General features: G+C 31.8%; 1 protein-coding gene across 1 annotated transcript; it reads right to left on the reverse strand.

Annotated features, from left to right (window-relative positions):
• Positions 1 to 5,574: 5,574 nt before the first annotated feature.
• LOC131651938 (3-hydroxy-3-methylglutaryl-coenzyme A reductase 1-like) lies at positions 5,575 to 8,690 on the reverse strand. Its single transcript, XM_058921667.1, has 4 exons — positions 7,625 to 8,690; positions 7,340 to 7,521; positions 6,877 to 7,223; positions 5,575 to 6,309 (listed from the first exon to the last, which is right to left on the reverse strand). Exons 1-4 carry the CDS (start codon positions 8,548 to 8,550, stop codon positions 6,067 to 6,069), a joined length of 1,698 nt encoding a protein of 565 aa, XP_058777650.1. The 5' UTR covers positions 8,551 to 8,690; the 3' UTR covers positions 5,575 to 6,066.
• Positions 8,691 to 24,727: the final 16,037 nt, after the last annotated feature.

The raw sequence follows: 24,727 nt of genomic DNA on the forward strand, positions 1-24,727 counted from the left end.
CATTGCATAAAAGACGTTGGCCTAAAAATGGAAAAGACGATGCCCTAAAAATGGAAAAGACGATGGCCCGAAAATGGCAAATTTTTAAGATGGGAGTTTTGCTCCAAATGGTATCACATGCATATGCATAGTATTGAGTCGCATATTAAGTTGCATTCAAGTTACTGTGATGATGAAGTGGTTGTTATGATGTGTGGATGACATAGTTGTGAATTTGAATTCGTTGTTATGATTGGTTGATAACATTGTTGTTGTGATGAAAGTTGCATTGAGTTGAGAAGTGGTGAATTGCGTATGATATTATTTTCTCTATAATTATTATCATACGTTCCTTTATACTATTTGATATCTCACCCCTTCTGTTTAAATGTTAATCTCTATTGGTAACGTGCAGTTAACGATGAGGAGTGGTTGTTACCGTTAGTAGTCCGAGTTGGTGTCTTTTACTCTGATACGTAGCACTCGGGGGAATTGACGCTTATTTTATTTTGTTATGTTTAAGTTGAATCCTGAGTTGTTTGTGAAGAGGTTTGTTTAGTTGTTTTCATGTTGACAAAGATTCTATCATTTGAAGTTTATGAGTTGTGAATTCCACTACATTGTTTACTAAAGTTGATTTGGTTATGAAGACTAAATGTTGGTTATGAGTTTCCCCTATTTATATGTGTTATGTATCTGTTATAATGAGCTTTTATGCGATTGTGTTAAAGTCGAAATGTAATACATCAAGTTGTTTGGAATTTTAGCACTCTTATCTTATTATAAACGTTGGTAGATTTGGGGTGTTACACCAAGCATTCAACAATTCCTCTATAATCTACATCAAGATTCAACATCAAGCATTGAACAAGTTTCTATTCAATTTCTATCTATTTCGACAATTCAAGAATCATCACATTCATCAATATTCATCATTCCAAGATTCAAGCTTTATCAACTTTTTATCATAATCAATCTATATTCATATTATCATCAAGAGAGAATTATTTGGAAGCTTAAAGGATTACCTCTTGAAGTATTCCATATTTCTTTTTGCTTAATTTCGACGATATAATTCAACAACAACCGAAGCAAATCTCCGCTTTGTTGGTAGGCCTTGAACCTTCACCTTCTCCATGTCATAGCCATGGATTTTCTCGTATGAATAACTTTGTTGATTGCATGTGATAAATCACTTAACTTAACACCAAAAATCACAATTCAAATAACTAAAAAAATCAAGCAAATCATATGTGAGATGTGCTTGCTAATTATTGTGTTTGAATAAATGTACATCAAGAACAACCCCAAATTACATGTAATTCGAACCCGAAAGGTGTCAGAACCGAAAAAATGGAAAAATTATACCTTAACTGTTTTGCACGAAACATATACCATTTGAATCGATTTTTTGCGTTGTTTATGAATATGTAATTAGTTTTGTGTTTGGATGTGTATTTTGCCCGAACCGATAACTTGTTTGCACAAGTTAGCATTACTTTTCTGTGCTATTTCATTTTTTCAATGCTTGTTTTGAAGAACCAATTGCATATTTATGTTCTTCACGAAATTTTGATTCCAATGGTATATTAATTTGTCAAATTCGGTTTAACTTAGTGTCATCAAAAAATTGCCCAAAATTAATTTGGCGTATGTAATATAAAGTTAGCTACTGTAACTAGTACATTGAAAAACAACGTACATTAACTAATAATTACTCCCTCCGTCTCACAATAAGCGAGCTCTTTGAGATTTTTACACTTTTTAAGATAATGATTAATTATGTTGATTTTAATGTTAAAATAAGTCTCATTTATTAAAATAACCTTATTAATAATAGGTAGTGAAGTAGTTACATGAATTATAATACAATAAATAAGGATAAGTTAGTGGAAAGACATAATAAATATTAAATTGGTATTTTAAAATGAAAAATAATTTGAGACAAATAAAAATAGGAAAGAGGACACCTATTGTGAGACCGATGGATTAATATAAAACAAAATGATTATATATATATATATATATATATATATATATATATATATATATATATATATATATATATAAAATGTTGAGACGAACTACGAAGCTCTGACTTCATTGCACTATGAGCTTACGTAGGCATAGGGTTCAAGAAACCCTAGCGAGCACAATTATTTAAAACATTTTTCTCTTAATTATATTCCAACCATGTGTTTACACTGGAAATTCGTGAACAATTGCTAGTCCTCCAAATATAAAAGTTGTTAATTACTCACAGGATCGACTAGATTGATCCTAGGATAGTTTAGTTTTCGAGATTCTTGATGTTTGTTTGGTACATGTCTTTCGATTATTTGGTTACTTCGTGAGTAAAAAGGAATGCTTTAAAAAAGATAAAATAAATGCAGAAACATTAAAGGTTTTGATTTCGACAGGTAAAGAAAAGTAAAAGGCTTTAATGAAGATAAAGGTAAAACTGGTAAAAGACTTGTAATTAGATTAAAAATGGTGTTAATTCATACGTACATTTCTCAGCACTCATTTCTCGATACACTTTGATACTTTGAGTATAATTGAGGATTTGTACAGATTTGAACACACTAAAATCTATCGCTAAGATCCTAACTTATACTAATTCGACCCTATCGGTCTTTTCTTAACAGAATGCCACGTTCTTCATTTGTATGCTCCTTGATATCTGCGGCCTCCACGCATCCTTTTTGGATAAGATCAATCATTTGAATCTTCTTCCGTTCGAGGCGCCAAACTCAATTAATGTGGCCGTCGAAGCTTATTCTAAAAAAGCTCTAAAATATTCGAAGTCTTTATCTTCGTCTTCGAGAATACCTTCTTCGATAGCACTCCGAAAAAAACTTTTCAAACACTTGATACTTCGAAAAGCCTTCATGAGCTGGATTTCACATCTCTCTTAGAAATGAATAACCTTTAATCTTATTTCATTCGTCGAAATTCCCAGCTAACACCATGATCATATAGTAAGTAGACCCTAAACAAGATCCTTACATATAGAACAAATGAAATGGTTCCCATCGAGTACGATGGATGCGAGGAGTGCTAATACCTTCCCCTTGCATAACTGACTCTCAAACCCTGATTTTGGTTGCAAGATACCATCTTATCCTTCCTTTTGGGGTTTTCTCGATGTTTCCCTTCCCTTTGGGATAAATAAAGTTCGATGGTGACTCTGTGTTTTTTCGCGTAGCGATAGCTGCGAACTCTGCTGGGGACCCTATTCCTAAGCGGGTCAAGCCTAGTTTTGTTTGTTTTCTTATGTGTTTGGGTGTTTACTTTATCATTTTAATTTCTTTACTTTATTTGAATTTACTTCCTTATATATTATCTGTTACTGTGGGATGGGCTTCATGATGCTTTTGAGTGATAAGCCCAATACCCAGGCTTCGAGAGTACACCTGAGATATACTAATGGTTTTGTACTAATTCTCGTCAAGAAGGGGTTGTCTTGATGGGTAGGTGCGAGAACTACGCCTAGAGTAGGCTTCCTATGAAGTATTGTTGGCTCGTAAAACTTCTTTTGCGATGTTGGCAATTTCCTCATAAGGGAATCCATGACTCTAGGTACCTTTAGTAAACCTGGATTTTGAAGTTGATGGATTGCTCTCACTTGGAGGAAGTCCCCTTGGTAGTATCATTGGCTTGCAAGGCATATTTGCAATGATGAGGGTATTCTCAAGACCGAATCCATGTGTTAGAGTAAGCCCTAATAGCCAATCAATATTAACTTAATATACTTTTGTATCATGACCTTGATATATATATATATATATATATATATATATATATATATATATATATATATATATACACACTATTTATTAATATACATACTTATTAGGCATTGTACTTATTATGTTATTTGTATATGACATATTAAAGTCCTTAGAATAATTAGTCTATTAATGATCTATTAAGTGTGACTTAATCGTGAGACCTCATTAACCATAGAAATACACTCGATTTTTCCATTTTAAAAAATCTCTTCACAATCGAACCCGGGACTCGTCCAACATTAACCGCCTATGCTAAATCAACTAGCAAACTCTCCAACGACTTATCGACCTCCACAAGTACCATAAACGCTTCTTCTCTTCCTCACTAGTATCCGCATCATCTGAAGCATTATGATTGGATTTGGAAGGGGCGAAACTTTGATTTCCTAATACAAAATACAAAATTTTTATAGACAATCATAAAAGTGGCATTGGGAGGTGTTGCTCCCTCCTTTCAAAGTCATCAACCATGTGAGTGGATGCGGAACTACTAAATTTCTTAAATCATTCTAAGCAGTTAGCTTACTTGATTTCTTCTTGCACTGTTGGATTTTAAGTCAGTTCGAACTGGTGGTCAACATCTGAAATAGAACAGAACATAATTTTTGAAAATTGCAACAAAAACATAATCGCCGGTGTTTCGTAGATCTAAGCATAGAAGGATAAACGTATCATTTTTGTTGAAGAAATGGAAGAGAAAAGAAAGAAAGAAAGAAAGAAGAAGAAGGAGAAGAAGAAGAAGAAGAAGAAGAGAGAGAGAGAGAGAGAGAGAGAGAGAGAGAGAGAGAGAGAGAGAGAGAGAGAGAGAGAGAGAGAGAGAGAGAGAGAGAGAGAGAGAGGAATCCGAAGAGCAAATAAGGGAAGACGAAGAGATAAAATAATGTGGTTTAGGGTATGATATGAAGTGGGCTTTTTGAAAATATGGAGAAACAAAACATTGGAAACGAAAAAATCCATCGGTAATACTATATGTAACAAATGCAGAGTATTTTGCAATGAAATGGATCGGTAATTGAAGTCAGCATTATGTTTTTTATTTAAAAAATAATAGATTAGGAGCACATTTAAATTTAAAGAAATTCAAATGTAGTGTTTTTGGATTAAAAAATGGAACAATTTAGTGTTGAAAAAAAAGAAGAAAGCATTCATTATTTGGTGTAAGAAAGTTGATGAGTTGAATTAATAAAGAAATGAGCATGATTATCCCTCAATAAGCACACTGACCAATATATTTTTTTTGTTGCAATATATTAAATAATAATCAGAAAAAGGGTGTAGTTGGTTTTTCATTTGTATATTCTTATATGCTAGATGAGTAGAGAGGAAAATCTTAGTTAAACAAATTATTTCCTCTATTTTTTTACTTGTCATTTTTATAAGGAAAAAAGGGATATTTTCGAAAATCTCTTTATGTTTGGCATTTTAAAATTACAAATTATTTCCTCTATTTTTTTTTACTTGTCATTTTTATAAGGAAAAAATGGATATGCACTGACACTATACAATAGTTTTAGACTGTCAATCAATGATGATTATGAATTAGGACAAGTCTAACCGAAAATTTTAAAAAAATTGTATGACATGACATAACGTTATATTCTAGTTGAATAATAGTGTAAAACTTTTTTACACTGTCGGTGCATATCCACTAAACTCTTTTTATAATTAAAAAAATTGCTTTCTATTTACCAGATGTTCTTAATATTCAATAAATACAAATACTTTATCAATGATATCTTCAAGTATTTTTTATTAAAAAGGCTATAAAATAATATAACAAATATGAAATAAAAACAAATAATTTAATGATAAGTATCAACATTTATTTATTTTTTGTGTATAAAGTAACCTTACAACCACATATAAAAATAATAAGTGAGTTACATCTACTAAATATTTGATTTTAGATGATAAGTAATGAAGATTACAACACAATTAGGAATACAAGTTAAAGAGAAAGACTAAGACACTATTTTTATGATGATGAGCCTTGAGACACACTACAAACAATATTACTTTCCTTTAGTTTCAAAAAAAGAAAAGAAAGAGGAATCACACAAATCTTAGTTAATTCCTTCTGTACAACTTCAGAAAGATATGACTCCTTCACATGAACCATAAATTAATGGAGTCTGGTCTGCAGGTTATGTCCCAACTACCACCACCCATTAATGCCCTCTTAAAAATAATTTATACTCCTATATTGAAATTTCCCTTTCATTCATTATTATTCTTGATGATAACATGCAAGTTTATTTATATCACAGTTATGCAGGAATTGTCATGTGGCAGCTCATGAAGCAATTTTGGTGACATCTTTACTAGATCTGTTGTATTTCATGTGGCTCTTTACAAGCTGACCGGCTGCAATTGCGGACATGAGTGAAAGCTCTCCGGCAAGGACTGAAGCAGCTACTATTGTTGCCAGTTGCCTTGAATTAGCTCCGGGTGAATCTTTACTAGCACCCTTCACACCAAGTAAATTCAAACAAGCTGATTGTGATGCAAGCTGTGTGCCTCCTCCAACTGTTCCCACCTGCATCAAAATAAAGAAAGAGTCTTACTACTATGAATTATTGAATTATATGATTTTTTAAGCCTCTTTAAATGGATTACAAAATTTAACATGTACTAATGGTAATTTACTTGTGCTACTCATTCCCGAGGGAGTTAGGAGTTTATGCAACATTATTGAGAGATGAACTACCTGGAATAACTTCTCAAATTGTCTTGCAGACAGATACACAGACAAGTTTTTGACTATATCATCTTCCTAGATAGGTTTAGGACCATATAGGGAAAAATTGTATGACTTTAGAGAGGGAAAAACACATATGCCTTTAGTGTATTTTGAATGTCTTAAGTAAAGAAATATGGTCAAACAATTTGTTATAAATTCAAGCTTAGCCCTAGCCCCTTGATGGACCGCCAAATTCATGGTCCAATGAAACAATGGACCAATCCTAACCCTTTTCTAGTTAGGCCACTAGTCAGTGGCAACCGCTTTGAAAACTCTACAAAATTGGTACTATAACATATATTCATGAAAATTAAACATAACTAATGTAACAACCAAAATAGTTAAAACTAAAACTAGTTATACCTCAATGGAAGGCATAGTGACAGAAACATGAAGGTCCTTCCCATCATTCACAGCTTCCATCATGGTTATGCAATGAGAACTTTCAACATTCTGAGCAGGATCTTGACCTGTAGCCAAGTAAATAGCTGAAACAATATTACTAGCATGTGCATTGAAGCCACCAAGAGCACCTGCCATGGCTGAACCAGTAAGATTCTTTAGCATGTTAAGCTCAACCAAAGACTCAACACTAGTCTTCAACACTTTCTTCACCACCTCTTCCTTAATTACAGCCTCACACACCACAGATTTTCCTCTCCCTTCAATCCAATTCACTGCAGCTGCTTTCTTGTCTGAACAAAAATTGCCTAACATAGCCAAAACACATTACATCACAATTTTAGTAACAAGTTTGACCGAATTATAAATAAAATTAGGATAATCAAATAAATAAACAAAGTTGTTTGCGTGGTGTAATATTTACCTGATATTCCAATCACATCCATATCAGGAAAATCACTTTGAAGAAAATCAAGCACGTTTTGTACTCCTTTTGATACCATGTTCATCCCCATTGCATCACCAGTTGAACACGTAAATCTAATGTATAAATTCTTTCCTGCTATAGTAGCTTTTATATTCTGTAATCTCGCAAATCTACTTGACCTGAATAATCCAAAATAAAACCAATCACCCAAATCAATAAAAATTTATGAATATTTGAATAAAATTAAAAGAAATTAACTAAAAATAGAAAGTAGAAAATTACTTGTTGAAAGTGTGCGCGAGGGAATCAAAATTTAGAGGATCTTCTAAAAAGAACTTTAACTGAGAAGCTCTTTTGGCAGAGTTGAATCTAACAACAGGGGCTCTAGTCATGCCATCACGGAGGACAACGGCGGAAGCACCACCGGAAACATAAATAGCTTTACAGCCTCTGTTAGTACTTGCAACCAAACAGCCTTCCGTGGTTGCCATCGGAACAGTAAACTCTTTTCCGTCTAGCAACAAAGGACCGGCAACTCCTACCGGAATCTGAATAAATCCTATCGGCATCTCACAACACTGTCCTAATATAGAATCGTAATCAAAATTTTCGATTGGTAAACCTTCAAGTGACCTTCCAGTAACTCTTTCCACAACTTGGTTACGAATAGCCGCCGCACGCCGGCAATCTCCGAGTTTGGATTCAAGTGAGTAAGACGGAATTGATCCTGAAACTACCGCCTGGACAACCTCCTCGTCATCGGATGAAAGCTGCACCGTCAATGGCTCTGGAGCAACTTTTCTGACGGGGGCTTTCGGTGGTAGGGGAGGTAGCTTCGGTGTAACTCCAGCGAGGCATGAACCGGTGGTTCCATCAATCTCTGTTTCATCTTCTTCATCATACTGAACGGCACGAGAGACCGCAAAGGGATGAAGGATGAAGCTAATACTGAAGAAAGCCATAAGATAGAAAATTGAAGCGATGAGGGAAACTACAGCTATCATCTCGGAGATTGTGAGTACATGTAGAGGAGCAGATGTTCGGATTTTCTCACGCCACCTGTGAAGAAGAAAGTACGCAACAGAAAAGAAGAGGCCGAAGAAAACAGCGTTGGTTAAGTAGAGTGAGGGTTGTGATTGTGAATCATGCTTTTCCTTTTTCGTTTTCGAACATTCCACGGCATTCACACTTCGGTGGTGAGCATCCATTTCTCTCCGATTAAGTGAGGTTTTTTTTTTAGAAATTTTGAGGAAAGAAAGGAGATAGGAAAATATTTACTTTTAGTTCAGAGGATTGTTGGTTGAAACTTGAAAGAAAAAGTGAGGGCTTAGAAGGTTTTATATAGACAAAGAAAAAGTGAATGAGGGATATGAAAAACCATTGAACACTCGTCCGGCGTTTATTTTTTTTAAGGGGACAATTTCTATACCCATCATAAAAATCATAAAAAAGATTAGTAGTATACCTTCACTCAATCACATAATAACATTTAATTTTTCTATATTTAATTAGGGGACAACTTCTCTACCCATCACAAAAAGTTGGGTAGTTTACATTCTACCAATGATATGATGACATCTAATTTTAACACAATTAATTATTTATTAAATATTACAATTGATTGTTGTTTTCGAGGTATTTTACATAGGAGGTAACTTTACCCAACTTTTTGAGTTGGGTAGATAAGAATTCACCATTTAATTATGGTGAATTCTTATCTACCAAACTCAAAAAGTTGGGTAAAGTTATAAAATGTCTTGGAAACAACCAAAAAGTATGCTATTTAATAATTAATTAAATAAGATAAAACTAAATGATGTAATGTGATCGGTAGAATTTCCACTACCTAACTTTTTGTGATGGGTAGAGAACTTGTCCCCTTTAATTATTTATTAAATAATATATTTATATGTTGTTTTCAAGACATTTTACATTAAAGATAATCTTATCCAACTTTTTGAGTTGGATATAACTTTTACCCAACTTTTTGAGTTGGATACAAATTTTACTCAACTTTTTGAGTTGGATACAACTTTTTGAATTGGGTAAATAATTTTTTTTAAATCCATTTTCCTTTCTTTTATTTTTTTTTCATCTCACTCACCATACCATTATCTTACTCCATCTATCCCACCATAAAAAAATGGTAGTAAACTCTTTTGATAAAACAAATTAATATAAAAATAAAAGATATATATTTAACTAAATTCTAACGTATCATAATATTCACAATTATAAAATTATATTTTGCTTTTGTTTTTGCTTATATTTATTAGTTTTTAATTTTACTATGTAATTGATATCATGTGTATTATTTATAAGTTATTTTTTTATAGTTATGATAATGATAAATAAGTCTATTTTATCATAGATCATTTTATAAAATTATTCTTATTTTTCTTTCATTTAAAACATATATATTTTCAAAACAAAATATTAGTGTTGAAATGGATAACCCGTCTAAGTTTAATGGATAATAAGGAGATTTGTATTAGCCTTTAGTTTAAATAAGTTTCTTGATTAAACGAATTTATGACTTTTTATTTAAAATTTTGTTATACTTGTATTTGAGAAACCTCTAACAAATATGATTGAATGAGTGAAAGTGTTAAAAAGACTTTCTTAATTATTAATATAAACTATTAAATCATATTTTTTTATAAAAGAATTAAATACTAAATATTATTTTAGTGTCTGCACAACTTTAAAATATATTACTCTCTCCGTCTCACAATAGGTATCCTCTTACCTATTTTTATTTGTCTCAAATTATTTGTCCATTTAAAATACCAATTTAATATTTATTATTTTTTCCCACTAACTTATTTTTATTTATTGTATTTTAATTCATTTAAGTACTCTACTGTCTATTATTAATAAGATTATTTTAGTAAATAAAACTAATTTTATCATTAAAATTAACATAATTAATCATTCTTTTTAAAAAACATAAAAATCTACGACTATTATGAAACCACTTTGAATCCTCTCCTTCATTTTTCTCTCCTTCCCTCTCCATCCTCTCTATCCCTCTCTTAATTTCATTCTCTATCTTGATTATATTTTATTTTTTAATGATGAGTGAGAGTGAGATTAAGAGATAGAGAGGATGGAGAGGGAAGGAGAGAAAAATGAAGGAGAGGATCCAAGTCCATTATGAAACGGAGGATAATTAATCATTTTCTTAACGAACATGAAGATCTACGACTATTGTGAAACGGAGGAGTAACATAGTAAAATAGTCGACTATTGTTGAATCTATAGTGTTAAAGTATACTACATACATACACGTGCATGCTGTTATATTGAACTTTTATTTTCTTTCTTCAAATTAATTGGACACGTCCTCTTAACGACCAACGTTTTAAATGATCGAGTACACTATGTTTTAATATTTTCTATTTCATAATTAAATATTGTAACTAACTACTATTCCATTTGTTTCCAAATTGTACAACTCTTTGTATCTATTTCAAAATGTAACTACTAAGTCCAGTTTTGTCAGACGTGTGATCAATTATTGCATCATTTTGAAAGGATTTAAATATGTTTTAATCTCTATTATTTTTTTATGATTTTAATCTTTCTAAAGTTGATTTATATTGAAATTGTTTTCTAGAATATATAAAATATTTAATTTTCCATCTAATATAAATGTTTGAGGGACCCGTTCAAATATTATATACATATTATACCTATTAAAAAACAAGTATAAAAAATAAATGGTTTAAATATACTTTTAGTCCTAGTATTTTATTTTCTCCTTCAAAATCGTTGACGTGTCAAGAAAAGCATATGTGGTCTTATTTACATAGAAAATCACATTTTAAAATTCATTTTTATTTTTAAAAGATGTTTTTATGAGCTTTGACTATCTTCTTCATCTTCTTCACTAAATCCACAAAATCTAAATCTTTCAAATTAAAAAATATGCATAAATATGTAAAATTCTAGCTTAAGGGTTTTGTTTCAAATCATCAACTTTGTGTAGTTTTTAGATTTCTCACATTTAATTTACGATACTTCTAAGCTTCCTTGAGCGTTTTATAGCTCCAAAAACTAGTTTATGGGTTCATCAAATCGAAAGAAATTTGTTACCTCTGTTTATTTTTTTCAAAAGGATTTCTTCTAATTGTTTCTCAGCAATTGGTTTCATCCAAATTAGGGTTTAGATAGTGAACATGAATAAGAATGTTAGAGCATCTCCAATGGTGTAACCCATTTTTGGTTTCTTTATGGGTCCCACTAGCCACATCATCTTAAAATAATTTTTATAATTTTTATTTTAATTGTATAATTCTAAAAAGTTATTATTGGGCCCACAACTTTACCTCATAAACTAATTTGATTGGGTATCACAATTTTTTCATAGTTGCATTGCAATGCAATGGTACTATGATGTGGCATGTCTAGGTGGAGAATTCAAAAGAAAATACCACCATTGAAGATGCTCTTAGAAGAAGAGGAATCGTAGCAAGAAATATCGTATTTGAAGGGTTAGATACTATATTTGACCATGGATTTGGATATCCGATCGAGTTCTCCAATTAGCTTTGATGTGTTTTTCTCTAACTGTGCAAAACTATTTTTCTCTAACTGTGCAAATAATGAAAATTAGGAATTATGGTTATAAATTCATGGAAAATCACGTTTCTGCATAATAACGCTTCTGAAGATGAAGATGGAAACCAAAGAAGACGAGTATGAAATGGAAACAAGAGATTGGAATCAATAGATTCTGAAATAAATTAGGGATTAAGGTTATTTATGTTTTTAAGATTATTTCAGATTTTTTTGCAAATAATGAAAATGAATTTTAAAATGTGATTTTTTGTAAAAGCAAAACAAATGCAGTTTCGCGGATTTGAAAAAGACAAGACCATTTTGTTTAAAACACGAGGACCAAAAGTGTATTTAAGCCAAAACAAATTTATAGATTCTAACAAAGATCAAAGTCATATTAGAAAAATATTTAAGAAATTTCAAGAACTAAAGTTAAAAAATGATATATTTACAATTATCATATTTAATTTTTTTATAAGATATTAGTTTTTCATCTAAATTATAAATTTTCTTTTTAATTTCATATTTAATTATAATTTTTAGTCTATTTCTTTTCACATAATGAGTTAAATTCAAACAATTTTATTTTTTCTTTTATAAACGGTTAATTGAAGGGTGTTCGCCCAACAAATTTAGTCAGACTTTAGCATTTGAGCTTTGGTTCAATTGCTCTATATTGTTAGGATTTTGATCCTTTCTTCTCGATTTTATTTTCATCACACTTATTATATCCAAATGATTAAAAATTAGGATACTTTAAAATTATAAGACAATATCTATTTTATGCATAAATCAAGATTATTTTATGTGTTACTTGGTGCACAAATAAGTGAATAAATGTGTAAAATCAATGGTGATAAACAAGTAAATTATACACTTAGGCTATGTTTGGGAGTTTGAAGGGGAAGGGAGGGGGGGACTTTGAAAAATAAGAAGAATTGGGTGAAAATGATAAAAAGATTTTGGGTAGGAGGGTTTTGGAGGGTTTTGAAGGACTTACATAAATTTTCCAAATATCTTTTAGGTTGTTATAGTATTCTGAAAATTAAAAATTTAGTAATGATAATGACTCTTTTATCATTCTAAACAAAATCATTTTTTCAAAAATGTAAAATATTTTCTTACATTTTTTTAAAATTTCATTTTTGGAAGTCTTCCCCTCCCCTCCCCTCCAAACTCCCAAACACATCCTTATTAGTTCCAATATCATAAACTATAATAAAATGTTGAAAGATTTTTTTTTTTTTAATTCATAACAAATAAAATAGAAATAGAGTTCCAACCTCAAGAACTGTAAACATAATTCCATAAATAGTTTATTGCTCTATGGATTTTAAGCTTCCATAACAAAGGTTGAAGTAACAGTATATTATGAAAATGGTCAAGAAAAAGATGGTTTTGGAGGTTAACTAAGACTCCTATTTGTAATACAAATTAGGATTTTGAATTTTTAATAAGAGTGAGGATCATTAGGTGATAATTGACCAATTACAAGACTAAGCTGTCAATGTTGGACTATAATAATTTTTTTTTAATTTTATTTCTTAGATTTATAAAACATGTAACAAGTTTCAATCGAACAATCACAACTCGAGATCTGGTATGCAAAGTGAAATAGAGTAAAGATAAGGTTAAATATAAAAATTACCTAGTAAAATTACTATGGCTGAATTAAGATTCAAAGTTTTTAAACAAGCCATGAGACAAGTATTACACATATGATAAGTACTTAGAATGACAAAGTAAAATGTTGTAAAAGTTTGTAAAAAATAAACTGCTCAATTCTCCTTTGAAATTCATTGACAAGACCTTACATGCTTCTTTGATTGAATACTCATTATTGGTTAGCAAATTCTAGCTCTTAGAATCTTTCTTATTATCCTTCAAATAAATGTTAGATAAAAATGAACACATTCATTTACCAACTTCTTTTTCCACTAAAACAACCTTTGTTTCTATCTTCATTGTCCTATGCCACCATTTTCTAACAGATTTAACATATTTTCTACAATAGAAATTTATCAACCCCTAACCCGTAAAGTCTACCATACCTACTAATCAATCCCCCGATTCTAGACACATATCTAATTAAAAGAAAAAAAAAATCTTTGTCGTCTCCTATTATTTTAAACAACTTATACAATAACCAATTACTCCTCCCTCCACAATAACCCTTATCCACTCGACAAATATTCCCTCATAAATTAGAGAATATATCCCTGATAGGAAGAAATTCCTACCAAGAATATAGAATTAGGGTTTCAACAATAAAAGATAAAGACATTAAAAATAAGTTAAAAAAATGGAGATAAAAGATAAATTTGATTTCTTTGATTCATTCTAAATGTCTCAATGAGACTACATTATATAATACTCTTAATGGATAATAAATCTAAAAGTCCAACAACTATTAAAAGTCCAAATACAACAAGAGTCCAATAATAATATTAATAACTAATCATATAAATACTACTCCACTATCATCCCCCCTCCCCCAAATACATATTTACAGACAAAAGCTTAAATTATAAAACATACCTATTAATATGACACTGTCATTTATCTTGAAAAGTCTTATTAAACAATCTACTTTGATCTTGCCCACAATAAATCTTATCCCATTTGACCAAATGAATATTTCGTCACCATCCATATCCCATGCCCATATACACACAAACAAAATATATACAAAGAGGTTCAATTTTAGAAATGGTACTTGAAGGGCCCGAAAGAGGGAAGGAAATAAACTAGAAGTGCAGGCATGACATGATTTGGGATAAAAAATGTTGAGAATAAAGTGAGGTTTGTGGAGAAACAAGTGTTAGTTCTAAGTCTCACACTGTTTAGAAAAATGTAGGTTGATCACTTTATAAATGAGAGGACCCATACACCTATCACCTTAAGGTTTTGGGTGATTATGTGGTGTCTCTCTCATTCATTAGGGAGAGTCTTTGATCTTTAGGTGAGTGTTTGAACCAATGTGAATGCTTCCCCCTCAATGATGACCCAACAGTGGTATCAGCGCCCGATCTGACACGATGGTCAGTCGGCGTGTCCCGTTGAAGTGCTCATGACAAGATATGAGTGTCTCTTAACGGCAGTACAAGCATGTGGATGAAAGAGTTTCCGATTGAGGGGGAGTATAGTGGATGAACTCATACTTAACTGGAAGATTGTGGAGAATAAAGTGAGGTTTGCGGAGAAACAAGTGTGAGTTCTAAGTCTCACATTGCTTAGAAAATTGGAGGTTGAGCACTTCATAAATGAGATGACCCATACACCTATCACCTTAAGATTTTGGGTGATTATGTGGTGTCTCTCTTATTTGTTTGGGTGAGTCTTTGATCTTTAGGTGAGTGTTTGACCCGATGTGAATGTTTCCCCCTCAATGATGACCCAACAAGAAGATGACCTCATTTAAATAAACTTTGATTTCTCCAGCCAAAAATTCTCTTGTGAATCATGTTAAGTACTTGATTCTATTAATAAAGTCTTATTGAATTACCACATATTAACAACCCCAAATTTTAAAAAGCCATATTACTCAAATTACACTATAACAGGTGTCGCGGTGGGAAAATTGAGATTAAGTTATTGATTAACTTAACTCGCAAATAAACAAGAGTCAGCATCGATCTTTATTGTTTCCAAAGAAATGAGAAAAGAACGAATAAAACCCATAGAAAATTTAAAAACAAAACTAATAAAACAAAGAGATAAGGGTACGGTGGTTGATTAAACAAGGGAAAGGTGTTAGCACCCCTCACATCTTTGGTACTCCAAATGAACCTTTTGAAAATCTGTGTTAAGGCTAAAACTGGTTGTTTGCAAAAATATTATGGGGATGAGAAAAGAAGTGATTTTTATGATGCTCGGCAAGACGTTGCATCTTGTGCCTACATACCTCTTCTATGCAATAGGGAAGTCAGAGCATTAGTAGTTCCGCTTAAAAAAACAACGGAAGTTTGTTGATTGATTTTAATGAAGAGATATGTTGTTTTATTTGAGTGGAAAACGCAAAACACTCTCTACAATAATGGGAAAGTGAACATTTGCATTATCTTTAATATGGAGAATTTATAGCTTAGATTTCATCAACAAGCATATCTCAACATATAAGTGGAAAATGTCAATCACTTTGCCATGTTTGTGGAATTAAGAAGATTTACAATCACTTCTAAAATAAGACTAAAATTTAATCTTTTGAGAAAAGGGTTTTTAAAAGAAAACATGTACAAAGGCACCGCAAAGAAAACATGATGATCACTTGACAAAGTCAAGGTTTATTTTGAAAGGTTTAAAATTTGAAAACAAGAAGATTTTTGAAAAAGGGAGAAGATTTTGAAAATTTAAGAAAGAGAGGAGATGAAGAGGCTATCCTAAGGCATAAAGTAAAATATAAGCAAAGAAAGATCTAACCACACAAGAAGCAAGAATTTGACAATAAGTTAAAATGAGCATTCCCTTTCTTTTGGATTAAGCCACAAGTGAAAGCATCAGATGAAACCAAACCATAAGCAGATGAAATACCAATTGTATCAGATAGACTCAAAGCATTAGATGAACAATCAAAGTTTCAGATGAAATCCAAACATCAAATGAATCTCCAAGTATCAGATAGAACAACATGTATCAGATGAAATCCCAAGTGTTTTGGATGAATTATGGTATCAGATAAAATTTAAGAACACCAATGCATCTGAATGACCTCCAAGGTTGCAAATGAATTCCATTGCTTAGGTAAAAAGTAACCAAGTTCTAAAGGTCAAAATTCCACATCCAAAGCAAGGGATAGTAACCATTAGTCCAGGATTAAGGAGTCAAGTTTTTTTTTTAGGGTTTTTCCTTTATTAATGTCTTAAAAGCAAAATAAAATTCCCAAGCGGACAAAGGAAAAAGAAGCATAAACATAAACATAAGCAATAATATGAAATGTAATGCTCAAAGATAAATTGCATAAAGTAAAGATCAAGAATTAAAATGGCAAGAATTTAAAGTGCGTTAAAGTAAAGTTAGCACAATAATGATGTTAGTGTTACTATTGATGATTAATCAATTATTTCAGGACAATTTAGCGCTATGTTAAGCAATCGTAGATATATTTATGTAGAAGTAGCATCTATGAGGCCAATCAATAACAATTTATGTATCATACTTGTTAGAGAAATGATAGAGATCATTCTCCTAAAACAAGTAGCACAAGTAAAAACAAATGAAGGATCAAGCACAAGGCAAAGAGATTGGTCCATTACATCAATTATTCTTCATGATAACTTAGGACAAACTTATCACCAATCTAAAGTAACTCAAATGATCCAATAATCAATGGAGGTATATTTGAAATAATGAAAGTTCATAAACCATCAATCTAAACTTCATGAACAAGATGAATCCTTAATCATCCCATTGACCAAAAAAAAAAGAAGAAGAAAGAGATGAAGATGGAGAGAGAAACCAAATTAAATCACAACATTGATCAAGTCATTATCAAGATCAATCACCTCTCTTGGTGGATTAAGGTGACAAACCTATCACCAACAGAAAGTACCAAAAATGATTTCAATTAATCATTTAATGGTAGCTTTGAATTGATGAAGGTTCATTCAACCTTATTAACACCCAAAGTCCAATTATATTGATGAGACTTATGGTCAAAGAAGCCATGACTCAAGGCATCAGAAGTCAACACAATAATAAATGCAATAATAACAAATAAAATGCAATGGAAAATGATTTTTAAGTTGATTTTTAATTGAAAATAAAAGGGAAAATACCAAAGTATATTCAAGACATCAAATAAAGTGCAAGAAAAATAATAGAAAAATCAGAAATGGTTCAAAATATTTTTAGAAATTTCTGGAGAAATTAAAAAATGTATAAAACTATTTTAAAACCAATTAAAAACAAATAAGCTAAGAGAAAAATCAAATAAAATATAAAAAAAATCTGGAAAAAAAATAACACAGTGTAAAATATTTTTGTGAATTTTTGAGTGAAAATCTAAATTAAAATCAATTTTATATAAAAAATCAAAATAAAAATGAAATAAAGAAAAAGAAATAAATCAGAAAATGTTGTAGCCATCAAATTTGAGTTCATTAATCCAGGTGAGACATCAGATGGCTCAGATTCAGTGGAATATGGTGGACTTCTTTTAAAAACACGCATCTGATTGCATTTGAATGAGTAAACCAAATTAAAACAAATGTCAACACGCTATTAGTTGAATCATATAACAAACTCCAAGTTGTTTTGAATTATGAAACAATTAAGTTGAATAGATGTTTTGAATACACACACTTCTCTACGAGCCATTAAAGTTGATGGATAATGACACTACATCCGCCTCGAATCAAGGACTATTCCTTGATACGGGGAAGGGAAAAATTATATCTTGGTTGAGGACTTATTCTTAAAGATGATAGGATGTCAATGAAATCAGAGACACAAAATATAAATCATGATCAAAGTCTTCAAGCCCAATGAGACACTAGACTGATTCCATTACGTGACTTTATCAGCAAAGGCTTGGGGGAGTACTCATCCTACCTGAGAAAAAGGCCTAAGCAATCATGTTCGTCTGTAATAATTACTAACTTGAGCATCAAATTGTTTGCAATTACTATCCCTAGTGTCGTACCAAAATATCAAGGCATTAATCATATTAGAACTCATCTTAAGATTACGATCAACTCTGCCTGTAAGGTATCAATTTAATGTTTGTCGTCCCTAATTATAAACCCGGGTTTCATATTGAAATGTCTCTATTGTTTAAATTCTATTTATTTCAATGATTATTAGTATAATATTATTTACAGAGTTTTTTTTATATAAATTGGATATCCTCTGTGCAGCCTAATATGTTATGTTCTTTGATTACTATTATAAATAAGAATTGAATTCTTAAATTTATTGAGAAATTAATATATATTAAATAACTGATATATTTAAGTCAATATATAAACCAAATACTTCAGTTATTTAACTAATTTAAAAAGTAAATTTTTGTCTACAATAATGTTGAGTAGTATAAATTAATGTCCATAGTACAAAAACAACATCTTACACATACAGTTACAGCCACGTTATTCTATTTTGTGTGTCACCATATTAATTTCTTGATTTTTTTACTAAAAAGATATGCATTCATTCAAATTGAAAAATACATCGATCATTACAAATTCAATATCGCTAAAAACTGAAAAAGGTGAACCTACAAACAATCTTGCAGCACCTAGGATAATAGCATACAACGGCAACATGAAAGTGCCTACAAATATGACAAAATAAAAGTCACCAGAATATTCTGGATCTGCAACATTGACGCCCAAGTCTTCCTCAGATCTGCAACGATTTGAAGTGAATGTGTCAATATGAACCAACAAACACCGTACTGAGACGGGAAAATCAACAAACACCGTACTAAGACGGGAAAACCAACAAATACCACAAGACGTTGAAAAACTAAAAATACACAAAATAAGAAGCAAATCTATATGGATAACCACTTATTTATCATCTAGCCCACATTTATCATCTAGCTCATTCTTTTTTCTTATCAACATTTAATCCCTCACAACTAAAAAAAATAAAAAATTTTAATCCCTCACATACACACCATACCATATAACCTCTCTTACTAGCTTAGAATTTTAGTTATCAATCATCTTCACAACGTCTTCCACTCTTCAATGGTTAAGCCTAGTTGGCAACATTTGGCTCCAAGTCATAAATGGAACAAACACAAATTTCCCAACTTATTCTTCCTAGCTAAAATAGCTTCTCTCCAACTCATAAATGTCAACACGCTATTTGAATGAATTTTTTTTAAAATTATGAGACAATTAAGTTGAATAGATGTTTTGTGTTGAGAAAATATGTCACTGTTTTTGAGAAAATTATTTCGTAATTTTCATTAAATAAAAAGTTTGGAGTTCAGGGTGTTACATGTAACGTTAGCATGTCCCTTTGTGTTCGGTGGAGTTGACCTGGAAATATTCCAGTAGGGGCAACGACAGTCGCTTGCTATTGAGTCACTTGAGAAATATGTGTTTTCAACATCTTGTTGTGAGTGGTCATAGTGCCAACTTTATTCGCTAGCTGCTTTATCATCACGTTGGTATGAATGTTCTAATTCAAGAACTCCTTGTTTGGTTGGCTTTGGGTCATGATAAAGTTCTCCATCATCAGTTCAAGGTTTGACTTCTTGGGAGAAGTGGGGGATCCTTTTTGTCCTTGAAAATTGGGTGGAGTAAAAAGTAGAAGACTGGGTACAAACGTAGGATTGTTGCTCTTGTAGGAGAAATTGGAATGATTTCTATATCCAGGGTTATATGTGTTGGAGTAGGAGTTACCTTGCGCGAAATTTCCCTTGTTTAGTGTTGTTTCAGCTAATAGTTGACACTCGGTAGTAATGTGCTTTGGGGCTCCACAGATTTCGCAACTGGGAGTCACTACTGCTACGGTAGCCGCTGGGTTATTCCTCGGGTTGTATAGCTTTCGATTCAAGGCATCCACTTTAGCATTCATATGACCGAAGCTGCTAATTTCTTATATTGCTCCTCTCAGCTCCATTTTTCTTTACGGGTGCATGGTCCCTCCCCCACTAGTGGTGGCTTTGAGCCATGTTTTTGATAAGGTCATAAGCTTCATTAAAAGGTTTATTCATTAGAGCCCCTTCAAAAGCGACATCAATGATCATTGGCGTGATATAAAGTAGACCATTGTAGAGTGTATGAATTATTAGCCACTTCTCTAACCCACGATACAGGCAAGCTCTCATCAACTCCTTATATCGCTCCCACGCTTCAAAGAGAGATTCACAGTCTCTCTTTCACAACTCTAAAGCTTTAAGTCTTGGAATCATTATCTTTGAGTATTTGACTTTAGTATTACATAATAAATTTGAATCTTCTAGCTTAACGAGGCTTGAGATATCTTCAAGTTGATTGCCATCATCAAAGAGCTGAGAGGCCAAAACACTAAAGAACCTTGAAACATAAGTCTTCACTTGAATTCTGTTGGACATCACTGTTGACTTCAAAGAGATGAATTAATCTTCAAGAGCATCTTCAAAAGGATAGGTTGATAAAAACTTAAGCATATTCAGCCGCTTGAGCTATCTTTAAGAGATAAGGACCTCACTAGAGATCATTTGATATCAGATATTGTCATCATCAAAACTAAACAATTGATTTCAGCTTTGCTATAAACAAACTTCACCACTTTGGATCACTTTGATAATAACTGCAAGCACATAGATTCACATTTGGTCATGGTGACACAACTCCTCCATGCAATCCTGCATTTTCTCTAAGGTTTCTTAATCACCATTATTACATGTAACCCTTGGATACCATTGGGAGACGGTGACATGGTTAACCAATAATTGTTTAAAAAAAGGTGAGTGGTGTTGGTTGCTTACAGGTAAGGTAAGCTTTATAATTATCGTATCCACAAAGACTAGTGATTTTAAATATATGGTAGCCGTGGTTTATCATCTTAAGAGATAAAAGGACTTTGTGTCTGTTATGATGCGAAAATGTAAATGACAGAAAATAAATAATAGAAAGTAAATTTGGAGATGTTAGTGTTAACAGTGTGAATGCTTGTTTGGGGTAGATTTCATTATTACGTATCTATCATGCATGTCCATAGGTCAGTAATATGCTCCTCTACTCAGTGTGTAATACTACCATATGTTACCCTCATTCATATCTCCTTTGGTTCTTCATGCCATGAAATCATTGTATTACCCAATTGAATGATATATGTTACTATTAACCAACACAAATCATTAAGTCCCAACAGTCGCAAAGAAGAGAGACTCCACACTGATTCTGTTATAATATATGTGGATATTGAGCCTATACTTATGTCTAGTATTATCACTCAATAAATGGTTATCTTGGATCTAATAATGTCAAGCACCTTTTGATTTCATGTCACACCATGAAAACGGATTTTAGGTTGCAAAGCTAAAACAAGCTTTAAGATTAAAGAGTCACCAATATTACAGCATGAGTAGATTTACATAAAACTGCATGACCTAAATATAATGACTAAATCTAACCCTAGCAATAGAAATTTTAGCTACGCTTACACATGGTTAGCCTAACAACTAGTCTTTCCAGAGACGTCGACTTTGGAAACAGGACCTGCCCTGTCCCCTGAGCAGCACTTCCACCTTCATACTTCCTTTCTTATCCTGTTATTTTATATGAGAGTGAACTTACTTCAATTATGTATTATTACAATCAATCGAAACGACATTTGTACTGAATTGAAAACTTCTATTAATAGGAAAAATTATGAGCCTAGCACTGGATGTACCGTCCTTCCACTCAGCACGCCTACCATACTTTAACATCCTATCCAGCATTCTATCTTCTATAGCAAGCAACACTTACATGTATTATACGTGTCCTTTGATGCCTTTGTTTGCCCAGTGCACCACCCCTTTGACCAACACCTTTGTTTGCCCAGTGCACCACCCCTTTGACCAACACCTTTCAAGGTTGTCAAAATCTCGATTTAAAACCTAAACTCTATAGATTTCACGTTTCTAGATCAGCATTTCGTGTTAAATCGCAGGTAAAAACCTTTTTAGGTAAAATCGTATTTCAGAACGATTTTACGTGATTTAAATCGTCCTGAAATCGGTAAAATCGTGTAAAATCATGTAAAATCGTTGGAATTTACTCCTGAAATCCGAAACGATTTGGTGGATAATTTATGCAGTTTGATACAAGTTTGTGAAGATTACACTTTATTATGATTATATAGTATTTTTTACTTTATAATTAAGTTAACATTTTGAATAATTAGTGCATTTATAATATTATACAAGTATACATATGTCGTATATATAAATTTAATATAATTTTAATATGAGGTAAACTCTATGATTTTACGTTTCGATTTTACCTAGGTAAAACGAGTCAAGGTAAAAATTCGATTCTGACAACCTTGACGCCTTTGTTTACCTTGAAGTACTTGCACCAGGTGTTGCCACCTAGCCCTACACTTCACCCAACACGCTTGTAGATGGGGCATGGCGAGCCTTGATCCTTAAGGGTTTTGCTTTTGCCTATTCTCTTTGTGCTTATTCGTGGTTTTCCCGTTCTTTTCAGCTACTTTTGATAAATGCATATAAGAGATAGTCCAAACACGTGTTTCTTTACTTTTCATAGATAAATCGGGGGACTTTGAATATTTAATTGTAAAATAAGCTGATAAGTGTCGACGTTTCTAAGGAAAATCTAACACTTATCAAGTGGTCAAGGTCATTTTACCAGACCCTACGATGAACATCAACTGTATTTGTGGTGAGTATAATAGAGAAGACCCTACATCTAAATCCATTTTATTTTAATGAAAAAATATTTATCTCCGTATTCGTTTTACAAAATTTTATCGTGGATAAATTTTGCATATATATATCCTATATGTTGTGACATCATTAATAATTGATAAGAATCTCTCATTTATAAGTTTAGTATTTAAGATAATGCTGTGACTTTTAAGTTTCCATCCCTACATGAAAGTAAAATTTACAAAATTTTATAATGGTGTCACCAAACTCAGTTTTCCAAAAGAAAAGAGATTATTACACTCCTTCTAAAGTTCTAAAGAGTCCAAAATAAAACACATCAAATAACGTCGGTCTATCCGTGTTGCTAAAAAAATCAGACATGATGTTTTCAATGATGAATTGATTTTCCACACTTTGGCAATCTCAAATCATAAATCCATTAGTAAACAAAAATCCATGAGTCACTTTTTAGAGAATTACACGAATATGACTTTAGGATTTCCCGTGACAAACCTGATCAAACCAAAAATGGGTATTGATGGTATCATTATCCAAACCACAGATAAGATTCTAAGCTATTTTAAAACTAAAATCTTCATAGGTGGCACAATTCTAATTATAGATATCATTGTTGTAGTTGGTTGGAGCATCCAACTGAGCAATTAAGTTACCATTTGAAATAGAGTACTCAAATTTTTTAGGAGGGTTGGGAGCGGTACAATGAACCACCTCTCAAAGTAAAATATCTTACAGCAATGCTATGTGTACACTGTACACTAAAGTGTACACCTACACCGTATTGGTGTATGTACGGACGACATTGTTCATGTACGGATGGTACTATTCATCGTCCGTACATGAACAGTGCAATATTATATTAATATTTTTTTTACGTTATTTATTTATTTTTTAAAATATTATTTTTTAAGAAAATATTTTTTTATATTTTTAAAAAAAATATTTGACAATACCTGTAGATTTACTTCCGGATTTACCTGCATTTGAAATTACCTGCGGATTTACCTAAATTTGTAGGTAAATTCGCAAGTAAATCCGCAGGTATTGTCAAATTCGTAGGTAAATCCGCAGGTATTATCAAATCCGTAGGTAAATCCGAAAATAAATCCGCAGGTATTGTCAAATATTTTTTTAAAAAACATAAAAAAAAAATATTTAAAAAAAATGTAAAAAAAAAAAAATTAATATAATATTGCACTGTTCATGTACGGACGGTGAATAGTACTGTCCGTACATGAACAGTACCGTCCGTACATACGGTGTAGGTGTACACTTTGGTGTACAAATAGCATTATTGAATATCTTATAATACTCTCAACACCGATTGAACCACCTCTCAAAGTAAAGTATCTTGCAATCCTCTCATCACCTATAGAACCTCCTATCTTTCAATCCACTCACCACCTACATAACCTCTTATATTATTAAGGGTTAATAGTCATTCACCTCTACCATATAGGCGAATTTTGATTTTTCCCTCTTAATTTTTT

Source organism: Vicia villosa, linkage group LG2 (assembly GCF_029867415.1).
Source record: "Vicia villosa cultivar HV-30 ecotype Madison, WI linkage group LG2, Vvil1.0, whole genome shotgun sequence".
Classification (NCBI taxonomy): domain Eukaryota; kingdom Viridiplantae; phylum Streptophyta; class Magnoliopsida; order Fabales; family Fabaceae; genus Vicia; species Vicia villosa.